The 18,201-nt window shown below is 42.5% G+C and overlaps 2 protein-coding genes across 4 annotated transcripts in view; one reads left to right on the top strand and one right to left on the bottom strand.

Moving 5' to 3' along the window:
- The window catches only part of CP (ceruloplasmin), a 324,621-nt gene that overhangs the window by 141,097 nt on the left and 165,323 nt on the right, over positions 1 to 18,201 (top strand). The gene's annotated exons all lie outside the window — the stretch shown is intronic.
- LOC309342251 (mast cell carboxypeptidase A-like) lies at positions 84 to 17,741 on the bottom strand. Of its 3 annotated transcripts, none has more exons than XM_081862699.1 (12): positions 17,607 to 17,741; positions 12,280 to 12,464; positions 11,931 to 12,006; positions 9,005 to 9,129; positions 8,097 to 8,193; positions 7,413 to 7,514; positions 6,755 to 6,856; positions 5,849 to 5,959; positions 3,666 to 3,756; positions 3,097 to 3,299; positions 1,927 to 2,011; positions 84 to 340 (listed from the first exon to the last, which is right to left on the bottom strand). In XM_081862699.1, exons 2-12 carry the CDS (start codon positions 12,348 to 12,350, stop codon positions 153 to 155), a joined length of 1,251 nt encoding a protein of 416 aa, XP_081718825.1. In that variant the 5' UTR covers positions 12,351 to 12,464; positions 17,607 to 17,741; the 3' UTR covers positions 84 to 152. The 3 variants fall into 3 exon arrangements, with proteins under 3 accessions (XP_081718825.1, XP_081718824.1, XP_081718823.1); XM_081862698.1 differs by lacking the exon at positions 17,607 to 17,741 and adding an exon at positions 16,843 to 16,982; XM_081862697.1 differs by lacking the exon at positions 17,607 to 17,741 and adding an exon at positions 14,978 to 15,234.

Raw genomic sequence — 18,201 nt, 5'->3', positions numbered from 1 at the left:
AGAGGCTTAGTTAAATATTTTGCTGTCCTCAGCTCAGGGATCCCTGGTCTCCTATCCAAGGCTAATAATGACACCCCAAATCCTTTGTCTGTAAACGTGCTGATTTATTACTTTCCAAAGCTCTGCAATACACCATAAAGCAGCAGTCCTCATTACATTGTCCGGCTGAAGATATGACTGGCCATCAACTTGACTGCCAGCATAATCTCTTGGCAAGTTGGCTTGATCTCAGATTCAGGAAGGAAGAACCCATATTTGCCCCTATCACGAAGCTCAAAGGTGAAGGAATATTTGATACCCTGATTGTAAGCCCAGTCATCGGAACAACCAGAGGAAGGATCTGCAAAACAGGACAACAAAATTAATTGCCGCTAACCTGCTACAGAGAACATGGCAAGAAAAAAATAGAGGAAAATGTTATTGTTGCTTGTTTATTATTTCATCTTGTTTCTTAGGACTTCTCAATGGCATTCAACATAGGTTTAGAGGATGACCTCTGGTGAGCGCAGAATCAAATTAAGCTTTGACCAAAGGTCCATTCATACATGCATGCACAACACTTGATGACTGCAACACATAAAGCCTTTATATTGCACATTTTTGTATGCTATTTTCACAAGTATTGCAATTTTATGCACACTTTGCCTTAATAGACACCTTTTTTTGGTAAACATTACTAGGTTGAAGAACTGTCTTGCAAAATCTGGAAAAGGACAAATTGTGAAGGATAGTGAATTTGGTAGTTTCACATTAAAATGCAAATGGAATTGATTTGCTATTCCACCTCTACTTCATAACCCAACATGCCAGTCAGGCATAGAGCTTAGAATACTCCATTTATACGTATTCTTTCTCCACACAGTCTAAAAGGGTCTCTAGGCCTCCCCCTCCTTGGCTGCCTGGGATCAGGACAACTTATTTATTTGTGAGGGTGTTATGCACTGAGCTGAATCATACAACAATAGGATCCAGAATGCAGCTGTCTTATTGGTCCATAGGAGCCACCCAATCCAGCTTCAGATGGAAGTGAATCAGTGACCTGATTGGCCTGCAGAAGCAGCCAATCAGGCTTCTGGAGGAGGTGAATCTGCAGCCTAATTGGCCTACAGGAGCAGCACGGAATTAGCCAATCACGCGCGGCCCATTGTGTAAATAATGTATATATAGCAAGATGTTTTGGGGAAAGATTCATTCATTCCTACTATGAGCTGAATAAAGAGCATAAATTTCACACTCAACTCCAAGTATATTTCAGAGGAGCAAAATTTCAGTATAACAGAATCATCCCCCGGCTGGTTTAAAAAGGTAAAGGGACCCCTGACCATTAGGTCCAGTCATGACCGACTCTGGGGTTGCGGCGCTCATCTCGCGTTATTGGCCGAGGGAGCCGGCATACAGCTTCCGGGTCATGTGGCCAGCATGACTAAGCCACTTCTGGCGAACCAGAGCAGCGCACGGAAATGCCGTTTACCTTCCCGCCACTTTGACGTGCTTTCGAACTGCTAGGTTGGCAGGAGCAGGGACCGAGCAATGAGAGCTCACCCCTTCATGGGGATTCGAACCGCCGACCTTCTGATTGGCAAGTCCTAGGCTCTGTGGTTTAACCCACAGCGCCACCCGCATCCCAAACCTGGCTGGTTTAGCCAGACTCTTATTAGGAACAGAGGAGCCCATAACTGAACTGATAGGTGGAAGCCTTTTCTACACTGATGTTGTTAGGAGAACACAACCTTGTGTGGTTGTGGGGCTCCTATGGTGCATGACAGGAAGAAATTCTGTAGGTGGCACTTTTTCCAACACTACATCTGCATGCCGCAGTTTCTACTTTTCTTTCACATGTGTAGTGAAGGAAGCCCCTGCAGTCCTAAACACAACGATTCCGAATGTGTTATGTTTACAGAGAGATGAAGTATTTCAAATACTTACAGATTGTCAGTGCTGATGTCCCATACTTGTATTTTTTACCATACAGGCTGGCTATAGCTTGGGAAGCTTTCTTTGCGAGTTCATTCTGGTTTTAAACAAAACAAAACAAAACAAAACAAAACAAAACAAAACAAGCCATTTGTGGTGGTGGAGTATTCTGACAAAAATGGAAATGGGGGCAGAAATTGCTGATGTTTTCTTATTTGTCCCATATGAACCCATATAACTGCAAAGTGAATGTGGTTTATGTCTTCAAATCTGATGGAAGCCGGTTTGATGGAATGCACATCAAACAGCAGTATTTCTCAATAAACTACAGAATATATATGAATTGTGGGGCTAATGTCATGTGCACACAGCTTCAAACACCAGCTGTGAGAGCACACTAGACCCAGAGTTAATGGTAATCTTAACATTGCCATAGTCTCAAGATGGAACATGGGAGGGTCAACCATTGTGTGTTCTCTCCCCCCCCCAACAGCCTTAGGTTCAATCCAAAAGATGCAGAATACCCAACTGAACCTAATAATAATAATAATAATAATAATAATAATAATAATAATATTTATACCACGCCCATCTGGCTGGGTTTCCCCAGCCACTCTGGGCGGCTTCCAACAAAACACTAAAATACAATAACCTATTAAACATTAAAAGCTTCCCTAAACAGGGCTGCCTTCAGGTGTCTTCTAAAAGTTTGGTAGTTATTTTTCTCTTTGACATCTGATGGGAGTGCGTTCCACAGGGCGGGTGCCACTACCAAGAAGGCCCTCTGCCTGGTTCCCTGTAACTTGGCTTCTCATAGCGAGGGAACCGCCCGAAGGCCCTCGGCGCTGGACCTCAGTGTCTGGGCAGAACGATGGAGGTGGAGATGCTCCTTCAGGTATACTGGACCAAGGCTGTTTAGGGCTTTTCAAAAGTTTCCTCCTTCATCCCACCCCCAGCTTACTTCAGTTACAATCTAAATAAATAGTTGCGGAGAACTCAGAAGCTTGAACATTATTTTGTGACATAATTGGTTGGCCTAATGCAGGTATTGCTCTAATAGGGATCCACGCCCGTCCCCAGCCCAGTGCCTTTTAGATATTTTTGAACTATAATTCCCATCAACTCAGTCATACTAAGGCTGTCCAAAATGTCTGGAGAGTGCCAGGTTAGAGAAGATATTACCAGTTCGTCGTGGTTGGGTGCCTTGTTCAAAGTATAGCCATAAGGGAACAATATCATCTGAGAGTAGGAATGAATTGACAGATAGGCTTTGATTGAAGAAAGATGGCTGCGGATGAATGCTGCAACTGCTTTCGTTTCTGGTTCCGACTCTGCTGACGGTCCACAAAAATTTTCAGTGCATGGATCTTTGGAAGCATCCACAGCTGTTGGTGAAGAGAACTCTTAATTAGCTACAGAAGGTCAATATAGGCTTTCCTGAAAATGTTAGAATTGAAAATTTTCCTCCAGTCCAAAATGGATGAAGAATTGATGTAGCATGTTTATTTGATTTAACGAAACTAATTTAACAAAGCTAAGAAGGATGTCATGTTAATTTATATTTGCTGTACAAAATACTTTTTTTTTTTTTTTGCCAATGCCAAGATGTCTTGGAAACCAAAATATTAAATTGAGAGGGGAGGAAGTAATGTCCACATAGTGTGGTGTGGCTTCAGAGTTATATTCAAAAAATTTCAGAGGTTTAGTTGCAAGTGTGTGTGTGTGTGTTTTAAAAAAGAAAGAATACTTACTGCCCCATGCAGCATCGAAGTTTCTGTTGAGGTCAACACCAATACATTTATTGCTGGTTACATTAGAGCGATTCTTTCTCCAACAGCGATCCTAGTCGACAAAACAATTGAGGGACTTCAGACAGATATATGGATTCCCCCAACCCCTTACCAAATGATTAAGAGATTGAATTGATTTTGAGCAAAAAGCCCCCATGGTTAAAATGAAGACTTTCATATTTAAAACTAGGAAGACAGTGCAATCAAAAATAACGTACTAAATGAATTTGTGTTTGACATTATGATCCTCTCACTGTAAATTCTCTCTCTCAGGCTCCTCACGTGAGCACGTGCTACTCCAATTATTATGAATTTCCTACAAAGAAGGCATTTTAGTGTAGGTAAGCCACAGCATGAAGGCGAGGTGTGCATCATTTCATGCGACGATCGCACATGATCAATCAAATGAGATGCATATGCTAGGAAGAAGCAACCTATCAGAGTCTGGTTGGTACATGGTAAATGGAGTCAACTGAGGTACATGCAGAGAAATAGACCGAGGTTTGGCTGATCTCTGTATGGAATTCATAATATCTGAAGCAGAGTGGAGGACGGAGGTAGGCCAGTTCCTTGTTTAACCCTTAGTACTTCTATGGTGCTGGAGGAGACTCTTGAGAGTCCCATGGACTGCAAGAAGATCAAACCTATCCATTCTTAAGGAAATCAGCCCGGAGTGCTCACTGGAAGGACAGATCCTGAAGCTGAGGCTCCAATACTTTGGCCACCTCATGAGAAGAGAAGACTCCCTGGAAAAGACCCTGATGTTGCGAAAGCTGGAGGGCACAAGGAGAAGGGGACGACAGAGGATGAGATGGTTGGATAGTGTTCTCGAAGCTACCAGCATGAGTTTGACCAAACTGCGGGAGGCAGTGGAAGACAGGAGTGCCTGGCGTGCTCTGGTCCATGGGGTCACGAAGAGTCGGACACAACTAAACGACTAAACAACAACAACTTCTATGTTATGGTTGCTTCTTCATTAATGTCTGTCTGGCTTCCTGATCTGCTCAAAATCTGCTAACTGGTAGCCACCTGGAGCTCATGAGCATTAAACTGACCTTCAAAAGGAGAAACAGATCTTTGTACCCTTAGGTAAGGTTAACAGATTTTTTTCAGTGAATCCGGGGACACTTTTAAACTTCAATGGATTTTGTATTGGGTAAAGGTAAAGGGACCCCTGACAATTAGTTCCAGTCGTGACCGAATCTGGGGTTGCGGCGCTCATCTTGCTTTACTGGCCGAGGGAGCTGGCGTACAGCTTCCGGGGTCATGTGGCCAGCATGGTGAACCAGAGCAGCGCACAGAAACACCGTTTACCTTCCTGCTGGAGCTGTACCTATTTAGCTACTTGCACTTTGACATGCTTTCGAACTGCTAGGTTGGCAGGAGCAAGGACTGAGCAATGGGAGCTCACTCCATCGCGTGGATTTGAACCGCCGACCTTCTGATCAGCAAGTCCTAGGCTCTGTGGTTCAACCCACAGCACCACCCGCTTCCCTTTGTATGGGGACTGATTTGTAAATCTGGGGACTGTCCCCGGGAAATGGGGACATCTGATAACCTTACCTTAGGGGGTTCATCTGCTCTATACAGAATTACAAGAACTATAGTTTGGGTGCTGGGAGTTGTTAGCACCCCCCCCCAGGTGGTATAACAATCCTGTTTCTTACCAGAGCCCTATTGGAATTGCAACTCCATGAGGGAAATCAGGGTCTTCTGGCAACTCTCAGCCCTCTTAACAAACTTCAGTTCCCTTCATTCTTTGGGGGGGGGGATCATGACAGTTCAAGGTGGTATGATATTGCTTTGAATGTCTAGGGTATATGAGGCCAGAATTAGGACAGTTGCTCTTGAGCAGGTATGGACTTCATTATATATTGTTTGCCCTCCTCAAACCATTTTCAGTGTACCAACTCACAAGAGCACACAAATATCCCACTTTCATTGTACATTGTACATCAATCCAGAGCTTTTGCCCTATAATAATAATAATAATAATAATAATAATAATAAATTTTATTTATATCCCGCCCTCCCCAGCCGAAGCCAGGCTCAGGGCGGCTAACAACAATCACAGATTTAAAATCACAGATGAAGATTTAAGTTCCTAAAAGTAGCTTTTGCAAGCAGGAAGATGTGTACCATACCGAAGTCCAACTCCAGATATAGCCATCTATGTTGAGTACGGGAAGGATGTAGAACGTCATGTTGTCCAGCAGATTTGTCATAGCCTTGTCCTTTCCGTACGTCCTGATGGCCTGGTGATACATTTGAGGGTTTAGAAGTCAGTTTTACTCAAGGATTAAAAGCAAATTACAATGCAATTCTATGTGTACTTACTCAGGAGTAAGTCTCACTCTCCACAGTGGGCCTAACTCCCAGATAAGTGCACATAGGATTGTCACTGCAGCTCATCATACTGCATGACAACAGATTCTCTGCAGAAGCTAATCTTCATCCTAATCATCGCAGATCACTTTTCTAGAACAATCCCAAAGGCAAAGTGTCAACTTCGTATCTATGGTCGTTTCCAGATCACCTGTTTATTGAGCATTCATCCTGATTTGTTTGCACAAAGTTCTGGAAAGAATATGCAATATTTGCTATTTATTGGGTCTTCATTCCACTTGGTTTGCAAAGCAATAACTTTTAGCAATAGTTGTCCCGCACTTTGCAATGCAGTCTTCCCACCACTATGCTTACTATAAAAAGTCTGATTTTGTAGGGGTTGGGGGCTTGTTTGCACAAGCATGCCAAGTCCACTTTTATCACCCAGCCTAAATTTGCTGATATGTGATTGAATCTCACGTGCAAAATAGTGACATTTTGGAAGTGGCCTACGCCATGTTTTGTTAAACCAGACTGGAGCACATTCACAATTTGTTTGCTGGCAGAAAGGAGCCTTTGATTTTTTCCCCTCTTGTGTCTCCTGCTGTGACATTGGTAAGGCTGGAATTGATTATCGCTGTTGGGAGGTGTTGCATAGTAAAGGAAACTTTCTGAGGTTCAGCCGCTAAGACATTGCAGGTAAATAGGACTGGTGGTTAACTAACCTCTTTCACAAACCACTGGCAAAATGCAGGTGAAATCCACTCTCTTGCATGAATTCCACAGTCCATGAAGATGGCCTTTTTGCTGTCCTTTTGTTTCCCAACCTGCTTTTGAAACATTTTCCATGGTTAGGAACAATTTGTAAGCTGCTGGTACATATCTCTCTCTCTCTCTCTCTCTCTCTCTCTCTCTCTCTCTCTCTCTCTGTGTGTGTGTGTGTGTAAAACTACACAGATGTGTCAGTTCCTTTCTGAGAACCTTTCAGAAATGGATTTTCGCTTTTAAGCAATGCTGCAATTGTGTAGCAAACCTTTATAGCTTCCAGGGATACAATCTTACAAACACTTCCTCTTCCTCAAAAAATAAGCCCAGCTGAGCCCTGTAAAACCTATGATGGGTCATAGCCTTGCATAGGATTTGGATACAAGTCTTTTTGTTTTTCTCATTAAAGTAATAGGATATGCTGGAGGAAGGTTGGGGAACCTTTGTCCCTCCAGATGTTGTTGGGCTACAAGTCCCATCAGTCTTGACTATTCACCATGCTGGCTGGGGTGGATAGGAGATGTAGTCCAGAAACATTTGGAGGGCTGAAGATTCCCCACCCCTGCTCTTGAGTATCTTTCCCATTCTCTGAATATTGCTGTGAAAAGAGCATCATACCTGAAGGATGTACATGGGCCGATTTTCAAAAGTTTTTCCAATCTGAAGGCGGGAAATCAACTTTGGCTTCTTTTCTGCAATTCTGGCAGTCCAAGCAGAAATCTGAATAAAATAAAATATAAATTGTTCAGCTAGCAGCAGATTAAATGCTAGTGATGCACAGATGATTCCTTTTTAATTGGAACTGAAGTTTGTGACACCAGGTGACTAAAATATGGAAGGACAGTAGCAGTGGTCTCATACTTTCCAGCACAGGGGTGTCTGAACCCCAGGTCCTTTATGAGTTACTTGTTCATCAACTGTTAATTTTTAGTTGTTGTTTTATATTTTGTATTTGATATACAGTTTGGTTTTTATTGCTGTTTTTATGTAACCTGCCTTGAGATTACTTGATGAATGGCAGGATATACATGGAATGATGATGATGCTAATACCCAAGTACAACACAAAATAAGACCAGGGGTGCAGCTACATACAGAACACCCCTATAAATAAATCGGAAATTAAACCAGCACCATCTCTCCAGCACCATCTGGTGTTGCATGTTTATAATGCAATCAAAGCGCTGGTTTTTCCTTTTTCCTTTTTCTTTACTAATGTAGCTGAGTCCTATCTGAGTGAAACCAGTGCTACTTCTGACTAGTGAGAATACTTCCCTTTAAGGTCATCAAATGTATCCTGTACCTTGTGCCATTCATTATATTTCGTGTAACTGTAGCTGGCGGGAGAATTCCTTTCAAGTTGCTTGTCAATCTCTTCTTGCAGGTTTTGAAATAAAATCCTGCATGATACAAAACACCACAAGCAAAATCATGTCCTGTCATGCACAGGATCAATTCAATATGTAAGTTTTATGCATCGTACGACTTGTACACCTTTTCATATAAAAATGATGGGGCTCATTTTGGCTAAAAGTTGTTTGTGACTCCCATTCCATTGAGAATGATGTGTGACAAACTTTCTCCATCGGTTTCAGTCATTTTAGTCACAACTGACTTTAGCTGGACCAGGTCTGTTAAAGCACATGGTTCATCCAATATGATGATGGTATATCTCAGCTCCACAATTTTGATCTCAGTCTCTTGAAAGTTGGACATGCCTGGTTTATCTGATACAAGCAGCAATGAAGCTTTTCTAACAGCAGAACGAAACTAAGAACATCTGCTGTCTTGGGGCTATGATTCATTAACTAATTAAGGAAGAAGAAGAAAAATGCATTGCATCACCTGTGGGTCAAATTCTACTCATAAATGAGAACTCCAAGGGCATAATAGGACAAGTGCATACTTATATAACTTAAATGTCACTTTAATTGACAAAAAAACCCTGGAAATTGTGACTTGGTGAAGATTCCTCAGTACCTGGAGTGTCAAGGATCCCCTGAGAATGAACATTAAACCAGTTTAAGTATGCAGTGTGGATATGTACACAGATAATCCCACCATTATCTCTGCATGGATAAAACTACTGTTGACTATCTGTGCCATAGATACTCCATTGGCTCTTAAGAACAGAAGAAGAGCCTGCTAGAATCTACACAGTTTTCCAAATGGCTAGCAGCCAGATGTGACAACTATTTAAGCATCACCCACTCATAATGTAGGCCGTTCTGCTCCAGGAGAGTCTTGGTAGTATTGGACTGTTCTGCACGGACAAGGAAATTCACTTCCATCTGGTTGACTATATGCGATGCCGAGTCTGGATACCAAAAGTCGATCTGCACAGGAAGAAATGTCAAGGAGTCAAGACAGAAGTCAACATGGATGTAGTTTTTTAAAAAGTCTCTAGCTTTGCAAAGTAAAATGCATCTTAAAAAACTGACCATATTAAGCTTGTTTGATGGACCTGAAAGATCAGAAATCTTTTATTTGCAGCCAAATTCTAGAATAACTTTAAATTTTCTAATTTGGATTACTGTTACTGTTGCAGGAATACCTGCTCTTCCTGGGTCCATCCATTGCCACATTACCAAAGGGTTTATACAGTGGTTCCCTGTGAAGTTGGAGTTTAATGGTTTCTCCTATCTGCTGCAGAGGAGAAGTGCCATTATGTTCCCAAAGGAAAGTACTATCCTACACAATAGGACAATCTTCTCTCAGAGAATTAAAACCACAGAGGAACAGTGTCTGGAAAAAGCACAGGCTGCAGCTAAAAGGTTCATTTTGCATTTACAAGGAAGACCCATCAAAACAAATTTATATGCCAGCCTGTGTTTTCTTGGATTGAAAAACTAGTATTGAAACCCTGTGTGCTAGGGCTGAGCCTCAAAATAATCCCTTGGTAGGGAAGGGATGGAGGGAAATGTCATCTAGTGATGAGGTTAGACTAGGGTTGTTGTTGTTTAGTCGTTTAGTCATGTCCGACTCTTTGTGACCCCATGGACCAATTCTTGAGAATAATCTTTTGGAGAATATTCTCGAGAATATTCTCGATTAATGAGGTGTGTACATTTAAAGCAGCTGTGTAGACGACATAGAATTTACATTTGTGGAGAATATTCTCCGGAGAATTTTTTAGCAGAGAATATTCTTTGGAGAATATTCTTACCTCACATGATTCGACCAGGGTGATTATATGTTTGGGGTGTTTTTTTGTTCTTATTTGGCTCACAACTGGCAAAGCATGTTTAAAGGCCTTGAGTTGCAAGGGAACAAAAACATTGAAATCATACAACATTTTTGAAGAAAGTCCTATTAAAATGTCAAGGCTTTTAAGACATGTTTACATTTGTCTAGCAAAGCACTTTGGACAGAGGAAAGACGAGTGCAGCAAATTGGCCTAAAGTCAACAAACAGCTATTTTACCACTATATGTGTTGAATGGCTTTGCAAGTGTGGGCCATTTCTCTCCTGCGGTCTCCTTGAAGATATGCTGAGCTCTGAATCCGTTTTGAGAAATTTTTGTATGAAAAGATGGGTGTTAAGGCCTTTGCAGTAAATTAATGCCTTTTTTGGAGACTGACAACATTACTCTTTACCCTTTCAAGAGGAATGTGAAGAGAAGAGAACCAGATCCCTAGTCACTTGTTTTCAGAGTCTGCACCAAATGTGCATGTGTGTATATTTGAGGAGGATCAGGTGTGAGGTTCCACTCCTCTACTGTTTTCCACATACTTGGCTGATGGTAGTTCCCTATGCTTGTAGAAGTGTAAGCTTTGTTCACATGCCTGAGGGCTGTAGCTTTTGCAGGATTCCTGAAAATTTGATCAGGATCCTAGGATCATGAGGGTGTATATGGAGAAAGCTCTATGTACAGTAGGGATGAATCTGTCAGTCTGGGGCTCTCTCGATTTCTAATTTTTCAATCTTAAATTCATTTTGCCACATTTTTGCATCACTTTGCATTTTTTTTTAAAAAAATATTGTCACCATTTGGGCCTACATTTCTTCTAATATACAATTTTTTCTATACAATTCTTGCCTAATATAATCCATTTTTGCATGTTATTTTCACCAATAGATGCATATATATGCACACGTTCTTTAATACAGTGGTCCCTCGGGTTAGGAACTTAATTTGTTCTGGAGGTCCGTTCTTAACCTGAAACTGTTCTTAACCTGAGGTACCACTTTAGCTAATGGGGTGTCCTGTTGCTGCCATGCGATTTCTGCTCTCATCCTGAAGCAAAGTTCTTAACCTGAGGTATTATTTCTGGGTTAGTGGAGTCTGTAACCTGAAGCGTATGTAACCTGAAGTGTATGTAACCCGAGGTACCACTGTATATTTAGTACACAGTTTTTGTTGGTGAGCAGCATTGCAAAACTGGGAGACATGCAAATTTCAAAGGATACCCAGGTTTTGGATCTGCATCTTGTTCTGTTCATGTTAAAATGCAGACTGAACTGAATTGCTCCCCCATCCCTAATGCACAGGCCTTTTGAGGAATTCATGCTATGTCTTGTGAGTGTTTGGTGGCCTCTCTTGTCTCCTTCACAGACACAGCCAGACACATGTCTCTCTGGTGCAACCCCAGAGACTTTACCACACCACAACAAAATCTGGAAAAGTTGCAAAGAAGAGCAACCAAAACGATCAAGGGGGTTGGACATATTCTCCTATCAAGAAAGACTACAATGTTTGGGGCTTGCAAAAAGATGAACAAGGAGGGGTGTGGTAAAATTAAGTGCATAGGGAGAATAACTTCTCCCTCTCTCATAATACTAGAATCTGGAGTCATCTAATGAAGATGGATGGTAGGAGCTTTACGACCAACAACAGAAAGTACCATACAGTGCATAGCTAAGACACAGACTTTGCTTCTTCAGCAACTGGAATAGAATTGGGGAGCGCATGGGGCACATGCAGGAAGAGCAGAGGGGGAAGAAAATCCCATTGCACAAGTGGAAATTCTTGAACTGAAAGGATGCATTATTTGAATACCGCCCAAGGTTGATTTTCTTTTTCTTAACAACAACAACAGCCTTGCTGATTCTTACAGGATATCCAACAATCCAACACTAAACACAAAGGGTGGTGGATTGCGGGGGGGAGGGAATCCAAGCTGTAAAAATATCTTACCGGTATTTTGCTTGCCAAGGATTTCAAGAAGCTCACTTGCTTTTCATTCTGCGGCTTCACACGGAACACCTTTGCACTGCAGGACATAAAAGTCAAGGAGTGAGTAGCATTTCAGGATTAATTGAAAGAACTTCTGCTTTCGTCCAGACATGTAGAATGTTGACATGTCTTTTAATCTGGTTTTAGATTCCGATTGATTTTATTTCTTGAAAGTTTCAAATAGTTGTTTTAAAGTTGTTTTAAATGATGTCATTATTTTATTTTACGTTTTTGTAAACTTTTTTTTTTTTGCTTTTTGCAATCAAGCCGTTTATAAATTGAACGATATAAATAAATAAATGATAAATACCTGTCAAAACGCCGAGGACAAGTGATAGCAAAAGCAGTGGCAATCAAGCCCAAAGCCAACAGGGACTTCATGTTTCCTTTCCTCTGCAGCAATCAATGCCTGTCATATTTATTCCTCTGCTTGGTGAGATCAGCTGACTTCCTCAGGGGCATTCATGGGATGATATGAGGTTTCTGTTGTTATGCCTATGTTTGTAGTTAATGCAAGTACAACTCCTGTTAGTGCCTTCAAATTAATTGGGGGAGTGACCCTCCTGGAAACCTTTGTGATGCTACACCCAACTGTAATGTTTCTGTACATAATTTGAATGGGGGAAAAAAACCTATTGTGGAATCCAGGGGTATATTTTAATTCCATTGGCTTAGATATGGGTTTGTGATATTCAGGAGAAGCCCTACTGATTTTTGAGAGTCTTCTCAGTCTGTACACTAAGGAACGCCTACACTTACATCAACCTGGGCAGCCATTCAGGATGATCTCCTGGGTGGCAACCAGAAGGAGGGTTTTATTCAGTGGTAGCTGGTGCCCATTGAGACTGGAAGGAGGAAAGGCTGGGAGACCAACAATAGGTTGAGTCATAGCCAATGACAGGCAGAGTCAAATAATGCTGGGTTCGAAGGGAAAGACTGAGATGCAGACCGGGAGCACTAGCTAGCAGTGCGCACAGCCCTCTGATCTGCCTTTTGGCCCCAATCTCAGGGCCACTTCTCAGACCAACCTTCCCTGGGTCAACCTAGGTTCCACCAACCCAGCCCTGGGTTATTTTGGGAGCAGGCCTAATGTTTAATTACAGTTTTTTTAAAATCAACGTTGCATCTTCTTCCTCTTCAACCAAGAGCAGGTGGGTGGTCAAATTCTGCATGGTCCTCGTGAATCCCCAGGTTCCTATTTCATTGCCTCTCTCCTGCTTCCCACGATATCCCCTGGGCCCCCATTCAATTTGGGTTTTAGTGGTACCTTCCTCAGGAATGTAATTTTGCAGGACAAAAGCCCTAAAGCAAGCAATTCTTCTTTGCTGTTTTGCCTTTTGTTCACTGGGGGGCAGCCTCCAGGCATGTCAAGGAGTTGGACCCTATGGTGATCTTTTCATTTTAGGTACATTCAAGATTAGGTTTTATCTTTAGTTTAGTCTCATTTCCTTTGTTGCCCACAGAGTCAAATATCTCCCTATCTGTTCCTTCGGTTTTTTTGCTGTTGTTATCAGCCACTTGTCAATATACTGTACTTTCTAACTGACACTTTCTCCAAACGGTTTGTTGTTACTGCAGAAACTACTCTTCTTTCATCTATTACAACTTTCCCCTTCAAAGGGCCCCACTTGTCCTACTTTAAAGTGGGGTGTCTTCTATTTGAAAGGCTGTCTGGTCCAAGTCTGGTTAACACTTGGATAGCATGCTGAGCAGGTATACAGGGCACCTGCTTACAACCTTCCTCACTATTTCTGTATAAATGATAGTATTTATTTCTAAATGTGTATCTATACATACACATTAGCAAATTTATGATTTTTTTAGGGCTGCTATACATCTGGGAATCACTCAGCAAAATGGGGTCTGGCTGGAGTTTCACTGAATTGGCAAAATGTTGGGGGAAACCCAGACATATGGCATGTAGGACGAATTCAGAAGAAATCAAAGGAAAGCCAGAAAGTAGCAACCCTAGATTGTTTTAAAAAATGCTCTTTTGATTATGCATTTTCTATTTTTGGGGGGTGATGGTGTACCCACCTGTAGTTCCAATGCACTATGTTTAAATGAATTGTGTGTGTTTTTAAAGTAAGAACTGCCCCTAATTGGCCTGAATGCAGTCATGTGACAGCAATGGGGCTGGCTTAGGATCTAATAGATCCCAGGCCAGTTTAGGGCTTTCCTTTGGGGGCACTTTTAGCTGGGGGAAAGGGAAGTTCTGCACTGGCAGAATGGCACAGGTGTGTGTGTGTGTGTTTAAAAAAATGACATTGACTTAAAAAATAATAAAAAAAAAACATTTTTAAAGACCTTGCCTGGCTACTGGTGAGCTCTTTTAAAGATTCATTTATTTATTTTATTAACAAACTCTATAGACCACTCCATGACATAAAGCCATTGGAACTGGTGTTCACAGTAAAAACGGAATGAAATGCAGCAACACAAGCTCCAAGAACAACAAAATAAAATAAAGAATACTCTAAAACAATAAAGCCATCTATACAAACTCTAAAAGCAGTAAAACCATTTCCTCAAATATAAAAGGAAATTCCACAAATGCCTTGAATTACACCTCAGGGAAAGCCTTCCTAAACCAAAATGTCTTCAGTAGGTGCCTAAACATCACCAGGTGCCTAAACACCATCAGGCTAGGCAGATGCCTGATTTCGGATAGTAACTGAGAGCTGAATCTGCAATTCTAAAAGTCTGGTTTCTAGGACAGGCTAAGTGAACCTCAGGATCAAAAGCCGCTCTCAGTAGTGCCCCATCTGAAGAGCACAGCTGCTTGGCAGTGATATAGTGGGCAAGGCAATCCCTTAGATACCTTGGTCTCAAGTTGTTTGGGGCTTTAAGTGCTAAAAAGCAGGGCCTTGAACTGTGCCTGGTCGCCATATTGGACTAGTGGATCAAGAGGTTTTAACAATCGCTTAATCTAACCAATCAAACAATTAAGGATTTGTAGCCATACTCTCGATATCCAACGTCCACCTAAAATAGGCATGATTACTTACATCTACCACAGTTTTGCTATGATGATGTGATAAAGATGATGTTTGACTGCATCCTATGAGAATGAGGATGGTTCAAATCCCTTGTTTATATTTTCTGTCTTTCTCTTTTCTCTTCCTACTTCTGTTGCTTTCCTCCAGTCATTAGGCACAGGCTCAACCCTATCAGTTAAACATCCTGCAAAGAGGGATCTCTTTTTTGTGGATCTGAGCAGATGCCCTGTGGCGCACTTATCTCACGTTTCTCCCCTTTAGCTATCTTCACAATCTCCCAGGAAGATGAGATAAGAATGAGAATGAATGAAACCAATCTCCCAGGAAGACGAGATAAGAATGAGAGGAACTGTGCAGCCCAAGAACCCTCATACTTTGTTCTGAGTTGTCTCCATCCCAGCCTGAGATATGTTAAATCCCATCAGGAAATTAATTCTCTTTGGATTTTTAATGTGAAAGTTTTTGCTCTGTGCAGGAAGAATGTGAAAAGGCAATTTCTCTTTAAATTGGTACACAGATACCTGGGTGTCATAGCAACTGAGGAATGCCTAAGCAACATTCTAAGTGGTCATCCATTGCTCAAACTCAAGAAGCTCCAACAGCTAGCTGAATATATAGATGGACAGTAATTTATCAAATGAGCAAAACCATTTTGTAGGCTTGTGGTCTGTATCACCCAGCCAAATGGTGAGGAAAATCCCACCACACTTCCACAGTAAATCAGAAACCTGGGGAAGTACTTGCCAGGAAGTTACAAAATGACCATCTTATTAAGTGGCTATGTAGTTGCCAATATCATTTGGCAAGTAGTCACTTGCCAATTCAGCTCTCTCCCTGGCTGACATTGGATTCAGCTACATTAGTAAAGAAAAAGCACTTTACATGCGTTATAAACACTGATATATCTATATATCCGAAGGAGCATCTCCACCCCTATCGTTCAATGAGGTCCACTTCTGAGGGCCTTCTGGTGGTTCCCTCACTGCGAGAAGTGAGGTTACAGGGAACCAGGCTGAGTGCCTTCTTGGTAGTGGTGCCTGCCCTGTGGAATGCCCTCCCAACGGATGTCAAGGAAATAAACAACTATCTGACTTTCAGAAGACATCTGAAGGCAGCCCTGTTTAGGGAAGTTTTAAATGTTTGATGTTTTATTGTGACGCGGGTGGTGCTGTGGGTTAAACCACAGAGCCTAGGACTTGCTGATCAGAAGGTCGGCGGTTCGAATCCCCGTGACGAGGTGAGCTCCCGTTGCTCGGTCCCTGCTCCTGCCAACCTAGCAGTTTGAAAGCACATCAAAGTACAAGTAGATAAACAGGTACCACTCCAGCGGGAAGGTAAACGTTGTTTCTGTGCGCTGCTCTGGTTCGCCAGAAGCAGCTTGGTCATGCTGGCCACATTGTCTGCGGACAAACGGCGGATCCCTCGGCCAATAAAGTGAGATGAGCACCGCAACCCCAGAGTCGGTCACGACTGGACCTAATGGTCAGGGGTTCCTTTACCTTAATATTCTGTTGGGAGCTGCCCAGAGTGGCTGGGGAAACCCAGCCAGATGGACAGGGTAGAAATAACAAATTATTATTGTTATTATTATGATGACACCAGATGACACTGTGGAGTCCTGTCTTTCGCCAACGTGATTTCCCATTATGAAGTTTACAACATGTTTTTTTCTGAAACACTTTTTTGATGTGTCTAGATCCAGCCATTCTTTGTACAAATTGTACAGTATCGGCAAGAGGTTACCAATAACACAGATTTTTTGAGGACTTTTATTTTAAATTTCATGGAGAGCAAAAGTGGTCATAGTGGTGAAAATTAGATCCATATGCTTGAATTAACTGGGGATGCAATACATATCTACACAGATATACAACCTGAGTATAGGGGTTCACAGCATTAATACCCCAACAGATCTTGCTTCCTCATTAGTGTTCCAGGGAAGTCCATAGCTCTTGGGAGCAGCACAAAGCCAAAACTCTCACACAAAGCCCCCCACACCACCCTGGCCTATTGTTTTCCCAGGATGATGTCACATCCAGTCAGGTGAAGTGGGAAAAGGCCCACCCATTTGTCCCTATGACAATCTCTAAGCTCATGTAAATGGCAGTGTTTCACTGGCCAACCAATAGCATTACCTTAACAAAGGAAGTGGTTGGGTAGGTTTCCTCTCATAGATTCCAAGTCAAGCACACAGGGCCACAGGTTTGGGCAGACTGCTCTCCCTAAAATCATGGCTTGGGACACACTCATGCAACAGCTCCCTTCACTGCTGGTTCAGTATAAAAGCCATACATCACCAGAAGCTATAAGGTGCCAGACTGTGTCTTGAACCTGCAGGTATCCAGCAGCAACTCTTGGGAGCCTTATGTTCCATGCCAGGTATACTTCTGAAGGCCAGATAGACGAGGTCTTAGAGATCAAGGCTGCACTTTTAGCCTCAAAGGACCTTCCTTTGTTTTCATACTGTTATTTGACTCTACAAGCCAATCAGCACACCCCAAGCCCCATAAAATCCTCAAGGACAAGCTAGTTTAATAGTCCAAGCAATTTTTGTGTGTGCTAAGAGTTGCTTTGCTTCTGCTCCTGATTACTAGCCCAACGTTGACTATCTTTTTCTACCTTGCTCTTTGATTCCTACCTGCCCTTGACCATCTGCTTCTGGTCCTTTCACCATTGGTGCTTGTGACAGAAACAGACTTTACTCCAGCTGTGGCATGTCCCGGTGCAGAATCAGTCCTCAAAGAAATTGGCTAACACTGAGTTAGACCATTGGTCAATTTAGGCCATTACACTGACCATGACTGGTAGTGACAGGGCCAGCCCACCCATGAGGCAAGATAAGGCAACTGCCTCAGCCAGCAGGATCCAGAGGGGCAGAGGATGTGGCCCCCAAGGATTGTACTGTCAGCTGCCACTGCCATAGTGACAGTGATGGTTGTGGCACACTCCTTGACAGCCCTCTCCAATGCCACCTCTACAGTGGCCTCTCAGGGAAGAAGAGGTTGCTGCTGGTTTCCTCCCACCCCCAGGGAGGAGATGGCAGGGGCTGCCTTCTGGAGTCACCTGGGATCTGCCCACCCTGGTGGCCTTTGATTCCCACTTCAGCTGTCTGGTAAGGTTGTTTTGATTCCCCCTCCCCTCAAAACATGAGATCTACTGCTGAGATACTGCCCTTCCCTGTGTAGTGTAACCAGATGTCCTGGAAAACATATAATGTGCTGAAGGGAGGATTT

Source organism: Podarcis erhardii, assembly GCF_964252035.2.
Source record: "Podarcis erhardii genome assembly, chromosome: 5".
Taxonomy (NCBI): Eukaryota; Metazoa; Chordata; class Lepidosauria; order Squamata; family Lacertidae; genus Podarcis; species Podarcis erhardii.
This window is presented reverse-complemented; position numbering and strand designations above follow the sequence as displayed.

Bases quoted from the DNA above. Each gene is read 5' to 3' on its own strand.
- LOC309342251 (XM_081862699.1), bottom strand. From the start codon at position 12,350: ATGAAGTCCCTGTTGGCTTTGGGCTTGATTGCCACTGCTTTTGCTATC. The intron at 9,130-11,930 runs GTAAGATATTTT...CTTCCTGTGCAG, and splicing joins CCTTGGCAAGCAAAATACCG to ATCGACTTTTGGTATCCAGA. The intron at 3,300-3,665 runs GTAAGTATTCTT...CTTCACCAACAG, and splicing joins CTTCGATGCTGCATGGGGCA to CTGTGGATGCTTCCAAAGAT.